The sequence below is a fragment of the Triticum dicoccoides genome, chromosome 3A, assembly GCF_002162155.2.
Source record: "Triticum dicoccoides isolate Atlit2015 ecotype Zavitan chromosome 3A, WEW_v2.0, whole genome shotgun sequence".
Classification (NCBI taxonomy): Eukaryota; Viridiplantae; Streptophyta; class Magnoliopsida; order Poales; family Poaceae; genus Triticum; species Triticum dicoccoides.
The window spans coordinates 485,884,588-485,894,787 of NC_041384.1; the positions used below are offsets into that span (position 1 = coordinate 485,884,588).

General features: G+C 44.0%; 1 protein-coding gene across 1 annotated transcript in view; it reads right to left on the reverse strand.

The window, feature by feature from the left end:
- Positions 1–6,208: 6,208 nt before the first annotated feature.
- LOC119268701 (farnesyl pyrophosphate synthase-like) overlaps positions 6,209–10,200 on the reverse strand; it is an 11,529-nt gene continuing 7,537 nt past the window's right edge. The window contains exons 3-12 of the mRNA XM_037550400.1: positions 8,609–8,749; positions 8,424–8,510; positions 7,985–8,101; positions 7,810–7,898; positions 7,580–7,631; positions 7,388–7,483; positions 7,169–7,213; positions 6,961–7,050; positions 6,814–6,885; positions 6,209–6,535 (exon numbers count right to left, since the gene is read on the reverse strand). Coding sequence (XP_037406297.1) covers positions 6,407–6,535; positions 6,814–6,885; positions 6,961–7,050; positions 7,169–7,213; positions 7,388–7,483; positions 7,580–7,631; positions 7,810–7,898; positions 7,985–8,101; positions 8,424–8,510; positions 8,609–8,749 — 918 coding nt within the window. The 3' untranslated portion in view covers positions 6,209–6,406. The remainder of the gene's footprint in view (positions 6,536–6,813; positions 6,886–6,960; positions 7,051–7,168; positions 7,214–7,387; positions 7,484–7,579; positions 7,632–7,809; positions 7,899–7,984; positions 8,102–8,423; positions 8,511–8,608; positions 8,750–10,200) is intronic.

Genomic DNA, 10,200 nt, shown 5'->3' on the forward strand with positions numbered 1-10,200 from the left:
GTGACACAAAGAAAAAGACACATGTAATGAAGAAGCTCAAGTGAAGCCTAAGGTTGGTCGTAATGGTAGTATCATAGCTAGTATCAGGCTGGTCACAATGGGCAAGAACATAGTCTAGTAACTTACACACTTCCCTAGACTATGTTACTACCTCCACAGTGGGTAGGAACATCTATGTAGTGTCATGCAACAATGTATTTATTAGGTTATAGACTCATTGTTTCTTGGAGTGTGTGATGTTCCGGTAACTTAGCTAGTTACCACAAGCACCTCTCTCTTCATTAAATATGTGACACATAAGCAAAGTTGTATTGGAGTGTGTGATGTTACTCCTAAGTTCCTCCCTATTGTGACCAGCCTCATGCATGCTAACTAGACAATTTTGATGAGGTGTCATAGCGTTAAATGAAGAAAAAGAGGATGAAGTATCATATCATGATACCGTATCATAATAAATGATATGCTACTTTGTGTTATGCATGTCAATAAATAAAGCACTACATGATACTAATATATGATATTACTATGCATTAGAGAGGTAGTATCATACACTAGTATCATATGCATGATACTAGTATATGATACTCCCCATTACAACCAGTCTAACGTTTAGAAGTGATGTGGCGATGGATTGTGATGGTCTGAGCGGTGGACTCGGTCTTCTATGGTGGAGAGACAGTGTCCAAGTAATAGTGAGACCTGTCAGTATTTCTTAGATGCGGGAGCTGGTTGTGGATGGCAAAATCTACACCGATTTCTACGGGGAGCAAAAAACTGAATTTGGGAAATCCCGGGACTAGTTTCTACGGGGAGCCAAAAACTGAACTTAGGAAATCCTGGGATGCAATTCGTTACTCAAGGGTACAACCACATTCTTTAGGCAATGCCCTGAACAACAGTTTCTTGGGCACGACCACGCTTTTTTCAACACACTCCGGACACAGCAAAATTCATCACTACAAAAGGAGTATGTTAGATAGATGCGCTAAGAACACACTCCTCCCCTTCCACAATTGCAAGGACAATTTGGAACGACAGAAACACTCGTATCTTCCGCCACAAGAGTGCGCCGCCGCCAATCCTCCTGAAAGCAATCGTTGAAGAGGCTAAGCTTTGGGTTACTGCAGATGCAAAGAAACTAGGGCTTATTGTATTGCGCGAGTAATTGTCATGTCGTTGCTTTATGTGCGGGCTTTGTAATCCTTCTGAGACTTGAGAAGCAAGAGAAGCTGGGAGTCGAACTGGGTAAAAGAGGAGGTGTGGAAATGGAAATTGACGATGCGGCCATCATTAAGAGGGCCAAACAGGATGAGAGTGGTATGCCGGAGGGGGAGCGGATGTTGACGAAGGAAGACCAACAGGAGGGAGCTACAACTAATACATCGGCCGGGCTGTCAGAGCAGCCCCGCCGGGCACAATGAAAATTGTAAGTTGGAACTGCCGGGGACTCGGGAACGGCCCGGCGGTTCGCTCTCTTCTCGACCTGGGAAGAGTGGAGGAGCCCGACATTCTGTTCTTGTGTGAGACTAGGTTGGAGGAGAAGGAGTTGGATCGTTTTAGATGGCTTATAGGGCTCACCCAAATGTGCTCATGAAAGGGGGAGGGGAGGAGTAGAGGGGTGGCAATGTTTTGGAGGAAAGAGGTGGACGTTACGCTGAGATCGTTCGGGAGAAGGCACATTGATGTTGATGCAAGGAGAGATGATGGATTGGTCTGGAGGCTTACTGGAGTTTACGGCGAGTCGGAGATGGACAGGAAGAAGGAGACATGGCGAATGATGCGGCTACTAAAACAACAACACCAGGGTGGTAGGCCTTGGCTTTGTCTGGGTGACTTTAATGAGATCTTGACAAGTATGGAGAAAGCAGGAGGGGCAGCCCGGCCACAACACTACCTGGATGGCTTCAGGGAAGCGTTGCAAGTCTGTGATCTGGGTGACATTGGCTTTGAGGGGGACATTTTTACTTGGAGGAACCACAGTAAGGAACTCCGAACATATATTTGCGAGAGGTTGGACAGGGCCACAGCGAATGAGGAATGGTGTGAGAAGTTCCCGGCTTACACAGTGGTTAATGGCCCTCCCAGACACTCAGACTATCGGCCAATCATTGTTGACACGGAAGGCCCTGATAAGGAATGGAGGAGAGGGGATGGAAGTTTTCGGTTCGAGGCACGTTGGCTGCAGGAGGAAGGGTGTGAGGAGGTTGTACGTGCGGCCTGGGAGAGGAGTAGAGAGACGGGGGATCGCACAGTGGCTGTGGCGCTTCAACAGGTAGCGGGAGATATCTCCACATGGAGCAAAGATGTGGTTGGGGAGTTGGAAGGCAGGCTAAAAAGGGCGAAGAAGGAGCTAGAAGGGTGCATGAGGACGGCAGTGACGGAGCATAAAATTAAGGAAGAAGCAAGGCTACGGTGTCTAGTCGAGGAGCTGGAGGAGAAGAAGCATACTCAGCTAAAACAAAGGGCCCATATGTGGTGGTTGAAGGATGACAATAGGAACATTAAATATCTGGAGTCCGTAGCCTCGGCGAGGAAGAAAACTAACAGAATTAAGGAGTTGAGGAAGGAGGACGGGACAGTGGTGGAAGCAGGAGAGGACCTGACTAACTATGTGTGTTCATTTTTTCAGGATTTGTTCTCAGCTTCATCTAATCCTCAGCGGTTGCCGGAACTGCTTGAAAAAGTGCAGCCACGAGTTACTGAGGCCATGAACGATGTCTTATTGGCTGAGTTCACTCGAGAGGAGATCAAAGCGGCACTAGACCACATCGGAGACTTGCGGGCCCCGGGGCCGGATGGCATGCCATCGGTGGTGTTCAAAAGACACTGGCATTTCATGGGGGATCAGACTGTGGAGGAGGTGCTGCAAGTGCTTAATGGAGGAGAGATGCCCGAGGGGTGGAACGATACCCATGTGGTCCTTATCCCTAAGGTGAAGAACCCACGGAGAATAAAGGATCTCCGGCCGATCAGTTTATGCAACGTACTCTATAAGTTAGTCTCTAAAGTGATCGCCAATAGGCTGAAAATGATCCTTCCAGCGCTTATTTCTGACAATCAAAGCGCATTTGTTTCGGGAAGATTGATAACAGATAATGTGCTCATTGCATACGAGCTCTCTCACTATGTCATGAACAAGAGGAACGGGAAGGATGGGTACATGGAGGTGAAGGCTGACATGAGCAAAGCATACGGCCGAGTAGAATGGTGTTTTCTCGAGGTGATGATGTGCAGGATGGGCTTTAGGAAGCAGTGGGTAGACCTAATCATGAAGTGCGTCAGAACGGTTCGGTACCAGGTTAAAGTTAACGGGGAACTGACGCATCAATTTTGCCCATCGAGAGGACTACGCCAGGGAGATCCGGCATCACCTTACCTGTTTGTGATATGTGCTGAGGGTTTGTTAGCCCTACTCAATGATGCAGAACAGAGAGGAAGGATCAGTGGGATTAAGGTGTGCCCGAGAGCACCATGCGTATCCCATCTGTTTTTCGCGGACGACTCTATGCTATTGATGAAAGCGAAGCAACAGGAAGCGGAGGCACTGCGTGACATACTAAGCCTGTATGAAGAATGTTCGGGACAATGCATCAATGTAGAGAAGTCAGCACTCATGTTTAGTCCCAATACAGAGGACGGAGTTAAGGAAAACATCAAGAACACACTCAATATAAGAAGTGAAAACTGGAATGAGAAGTACCTTGGGCTCCCGGTACATGTCGGCCGCTCTAGGAGGAAAACCTTTGCATGTATAAAGAAGAACATGTGCGGAAGGGTTTACGGATGGCAGGAAAGGCTATTGGCAAAGGAGAGCAAGGAGGTGCTTGTAAAAGGGGTAGCACAGGCGATTCCCACGTACGCAATGTCTTGTTTTGACCTAACAAAAACCTTTTGCTCGGAGCTGAATACATTGTTGGGCAAGTTTTGGTGGAGTCAACAGGACAAACAAAATCCGATGCATTGGCTAAGTTGGGACAAACTTACACAGCCCAAAGCTATGTGCGGGTTAGGGTTCCGAGAGATGCACAGCTTCAATATAGCTATGCTATCGAGGCAGGGATGGAGGTTGATCCAAAACCCTGAGAGCTTGTGTGCTAGAATCCTAAAAGCCCGGTATTTCCCGAATAGCACCGCGCTCGAAGCAGTAGCTCATGATGGTATCTCATATGCTTGGCGTAGCATTTTACATGGGCTTGATCTGGTGAAGGAAGGTTATATATGGAGGATTGGGGATGGAGCCTCAGTGAATATTTGGAGTGATCCGTGGCTGCCAAGGGCCTGGTCGAGACGAGTCATTACACCAAGGGGGGCGAGCTTGCTGACCAGGGTCGATGAGCTCATCAGCCCAATCACCGGACAGTGGGACGAAGAACTAGTGCGGGACATCTTCTGTGAAGTAGATGCTCGACAGATCCTGCAAATTCCGCTAAGGCAAGGCGTGGACGACTTTATTGCTTGGCACTTTGACAGTAAAGGTAACCACTCAGTAAAGAGCGCCTATAAGCTGCATGTTGAACTCCACAAGCAAGAGCAGAATGGGGCACCGGGAGCGAGCTCAGCACGCGGTGGTAACCTGGATGCGGTGACAGATCAATCTTGGAGCAGGATCTGGAAGATGCCGTGTCCTCGAAAGCTGCAGATGTTTGTCTGGAGAATGCGCCATGAATCATTGGCTGTATGTGCAAATTTGATGAGAAGGGGACTCAAGCTAGATCAGTCAAAATGCTATTTATGTGGTAGAGCTGAGGAAGATGGAGCACACTTGTTCATAAAATGTAAACAAGTAAAGCAAGCCTGGAGGGAGATGGGATTGGAGGAGGAAAGAAGCATGTTGGAGGCTTTCACCAGTGTGCATGATATGCTGGATGCCTTGTGGGGTTTTTCTGAAAATAAACGAGTGCTCATCATCTCACTCTGGTGGCAGTGGTGGAACAATAGGAACAAGATCAGGGAAGGAGAGCTTGCGCCAGAGATCACTGAAACTATCAGAAGGGTGAGGTGTAGCGCCATGGAGTATGCGGACAGATTTGTGCCTAAGAAGAAGGTATTACAAGAGGGGAAATGGCGGGCACCCAATCCAGATGAGCTCAAAATTAACATCGACGGGGCCTTTGTGCCTGGTAGCAACTTTTGTGGGTGGGGCGCTGTGGTTCGGGACTCGGAAGGGCAAGTTATTGCGGCCCGGGCAGGAAGACAGGAGCAGACTACAGATGCTTTTGGAGCGGAAGTTCAGGCCATGGCGGGAGCGGTCGCCCTTGCAGCTGACATCGGCGCTGTCCGAGTTACTTTTGAGACCGACAGCCAATTACTGGCAGAGGCGCTCGATGTTCACAAGACTGATTCCTCGCCGTATGCTGTCATCCTTGAAGATATCAAGCTACAGTTAAAACTCTGGTTTGCGAAACACAGTGTGCGAGCATGCAGGAGGAGTGAGAACCATGTAGCACATGAGTTGGGCCAAATTGGCCGTATGTGTTTACCTGATATATGTATGCACTGGGAGAATGATGTACCGTCCTTAGTGGCTGCTCGTGTGTTGGGCGATTTGCCCGCGCACCGTTAATCTATAAAGCTTTGCTTTGCTTTCAAAAAAATAAGGCCTCCTTTGGTTTGGAGGAATTTTATAAGATTTTCATAGTATAGAATTTTTATAAGAAAAATTCCTTCAAAGCTCTTTGATTTGTAGGAATGAAATTCTATTTTTATGAAGGATTCTTACTATCCTTCACATTTCATAGAAAAATAAACATTAGCCTAAACTTAATGAAAAAAATCCTATGGTGTGAATCAAAGGGCATCTCCTTTTCTATTCATATACATAGGATTTGAGATGCATGTCATCTAATTTTTTATGATTTTTCAATCCTATGAACCAAAGGAGGCCTAAAAACTCTATTCTCCCTTATTTAATGGATGAGGCAAATCTTTTGCTTCCGTTTCGAGAAAAAATAGACACACCAAACGCCTCCTAAAAACTCTATTCTCCCTTATTTAATGGATGAGGCAAATCTTTTGCTTCCGTTCCGAAAAAAAATAGACACACCAAACGTCCACGGACACAGATGTTTCCGCGGACATCATATACGGGGCGACCATCCAACCCGGTGCACCAAATGTCTGCCCCTTTTCCAAAATAAATAAATATAATATAACTGAACCAAATGTCTGCCCTTCAAATTGCACGCAAACTAATTGATGACAAATGATAGGCTAGAAAAACATTAGAGAGCTTCAAATAACATGGTTATGGCACAGCAGGTTCACGCACCACTAAAAAATAGCACCGTAGTTTATTGTTGGAAGGAATAACACGCTGTACATTATGGTAATAAGACCAACACACACAGAACATGGAACAAGTTACCAAAGCACGGAAAGGCACAACAACCTCTCCAAGAGCTTAGCTCTACTTCTGCCTCTTGTAGATCTTCTCCAGGAAAGACATCAAAACTTGCTGAACAGCTTTGCTTGGCTGGGCCTCGATGTCGGCGATCAGCTTATTGTAGCTCTCCCGCTCATACTTGTGAAATGCCGTCTGGAGTATAAGAATGGGAAGAGGATGTCAATTGAAATAGAGTGCAACGACAGGGTGTCGGTTTCTGCGTGGCTAAACGATTATGCCTCTGTTTGGATACTGTTTAAGGCATCTTCAACCAAATGAGCACCAGTCACGTGTAGGGTTTTGTTATAATCAGGGTATTAGTGGTGCTAATCATTTATACTAAATGATGATATGCATGATATCCGCAGTGGGCTATTAAGAGATGATGATAAGTGAAGAATACAAAGAATGATGAATAGTTGAAGACAGACCTCCAGATCAAGTTCTTTATACAGATCCTTCACTTTTGCAACAGACTCTGGATCTGACTTCCCATAATTTTCCTGTTGGCCATAAATTAATGGCTCAAGCAGTGCCTTTAGGTTGGTAAAAAGGAGTAATAACTAAATAGCACTTACAAGTAGAATGCCCTTTTGGCTCTCATCTGCATGCTCAAGAGCTTGCACAACTAACCAGGAACACTTGTAGTCTTCAATGTCAGTTCCAATCTGCCATAAGAGTCCGTCAAGATCAAATCAGAAATCAGAATGTGAACAGGCCTGGAATGCAATCAACGTGATAGTTCTACCCATTCAAGTTACTAAAACAAGTACAAACAACACTAACCTTGCCAATAGATTCAGGATCTCCAAAACAATCTAGATAATCATCCTGTAAAAGAACTAAATCAGAGGCAATAAAATACTACTCCCTCCATCTCAAAGTAAGTGTCACTGATTTAGTACAAAGTCAGTACAAATTTGTACTAAAATCAGCGATACTTATTTTAGGGCGGAGGGAGTAGATATAAACTAATACTTTTCTCTTCCAAAGAAAGAGATTTACCTGAACTTGAAAGTATGTTCCCATTTCAACAAGAATGTTCTTTACATCGCCGAAGTTATCCAAATTCTCACCCGACAGCAGCAATGCACATGCAACCTTGGGTAAAGTAGAAACATAGAATACTGTTAGTACTTGCATCTACTTGACAGTTACCAACCATACTAATAATTCATATACAATGCTAACTCTTACCGGAAGATAAAATGAATAGTACGCTGTCTTGTATTGCACAATGCGCCGGTGACTGCAAAGTGCCAAGCATTAAAGGAATCATCAACAGTACTAAAGACATAATGCAAACACTGGCTACGGAACACGAATTATCGTATTAAAAAAACAACAGCATCAATTTTAAAAAATATAGACTCGGTAAACCATGCAAGGAATCTAAGTGTGCAGAAGTGACTGCAACATGAACTTACACATTCAAGTTATATTTTGTGAGATCCTTTTCTCCCTCGTGAGTAGTGATAAGATCCAACAACTGCCCTGAAGCTGTCTTGAATTCAACCTTGACATAGAAATTAGAGCCTCAGGCAGTTGTAAGAAGCAGAAAATATGTTTGGTGTGAATATACATGTCAGAGGATATGGTTACCTCATTGAACAAATCAATGAGATCAACATAATACGGTTTTCCTCTGAAGTGGCGTTGAAGGATCCGTGAAATATGGTTGCGAAGGATAATCCCATCGTTTACAGCAATAAGGCCAACCTATTGTACAACAAAAAAACAGGCGATTGGTTCTGTGTGTTACAACTGAAAACATGAAAGCACTTGCTTGTTATCGAAAAAGCAAGTAACAACAGCCTGCGGACACTTAATAAGTCAATACTATAAATCATTTCTCTTGTGAGATCACGTACAAACATGAAGCATGAAATTAGGTTTTTTAATAGATGAATCATATTGATGCTGCTAACACTGATTCTACTGAAGAATCCCTTCGGAAGTAAAACCTTGATACAATCAACAAAATAACAACTGTACAAAGTTGCCAGATGATATAGAAAGGACGAATGCTTCTCAAACTGACCTGAGGCACCCTAAACCAGCAAGGCTGGCCCCGTCGTGTCTGGGAGTTGTCCATGATATCATCAAGCACAAGAAAATATGCTTGAAGCTACAACATGATCAAGATCCATCAAAGGTGTCATGTTAACATTGATTTTTCAGCTATTATAACCAAAAAACTCCAAAGCAACAAGAAGAAAGTGTTACCCATTCAATACACCAACCAAGGGTGCAGGCAAGAAATGTCTCCTCCTTCCTCAAAACATCTACACCTTTCAATGTCTTGTAGCTATCGATGACAGAGAGCCCACGGTTGCACTTTCCTCCTAGGACATTGTAATCCAGCATCTACTCCAAATGAAAGAAACAAGCTTGAAAGGTTTTTAACTCAGAACACATAATTGTTAAATCATCAAAGCAGATTCTATTCATTTCATTTAAGAAAATGGCACAAATTGAATAAAGATACCGTTGGTTACTTTTCATGTATATTTCTTCTCGGACCAGAAGGCACAAACACTTGCAAACTAACATGCAAGTAAAGTGGAGAATCACAGGGCATTCAGTTATAAGACCCATTCACGGTAACACTGTCAAAATATCCATGCACTAACAGCAGACAACAGGAGCAATCCATCATTTAACTAGCATAAGAGTTACCAGCTTAATTATAAGACTTCAGCTTCTACACAAAATGTGTGACGCCTCTACTTTTCTACAGGTGACATACATATTTTGTCCGTCTAACCATGGAAAGTGACTTAACACGAAAGAAAAGACACAAACCATTGGAGTTTTCAGTTTTCCAGTCTTCAGGATGTAGCCTAGAGGCCCTTGACAGTTTTTTTTTACAGAGAAGCCCTTGACAGTTAATTTATATGACAACATATTTTGACGCCAGTAAAGTACAAGAAGACGGAGGTATTACAGAATGCTCATATGGAAATGAGATCCATGCAATCTGTATTTGAAGGTTCCATTAATCAAAGTGCCACTGTTTTTTTTAAGAGAGAAGAATTTGTGACCATAGGCAATAGTAGTGCTCAGGAGTTCGTTTATCACTTCCCTGTAATCCATATCTGGCATCGCAAAGCCACAACTACACCCGATTTAAGATTTTAGTTAAACTCCATTAAATAATCATCCAAGTTCTTTTAAGAAATGCTGATGATTCCAATATCTACATTCATGATTTACTGGATATGAAAGCGAGTTGTGAAAAAAGAGTTATGATATGGTATCTTATGGTATTTCTTTTATCTCTATACTCTAGTCCATAAAGTAAGTGAATAGAAGATGGCATGCCCCAACATGGGTGGCGACTTAGCAATTGGCTGTGTAGCAACCGAATTGTCAGCGTTTCATAGCTTGTTGGTTTGAAACTCTTGAGGAGCTGTAACAATAGGGCTTTATGCAACTTCGCATGCAGAGGGCAGAGGATATGTTCTCTTCCATATAAAAACATGCCCCCGATCCTTCTTGGATTGGCTGGATCAGTGTGTCACAGGAACCGGAACAGCTCAAATGTCAGGAATCATAACAGGTCTCGCCAAAATGAGGTGAAAGTAGTGCATAAATAAGAGTTCGTTGCTTATAAATTATTGCGAGTTTGTAGGAAAGTTTACTCAGAGCCTCTCATGTCCCCTCCTCTGCAACTCCCAACACTTACTCCCACAGGAACACAAAATTGCACAAACCTGGAAAATTTTACCGGCCAGTCACCAAATCTATCACAATCACCCAAAGACACCCCCCCACCCCCACCCCCAAACCCGGTAGAAGACTCAAAACCAGATCAA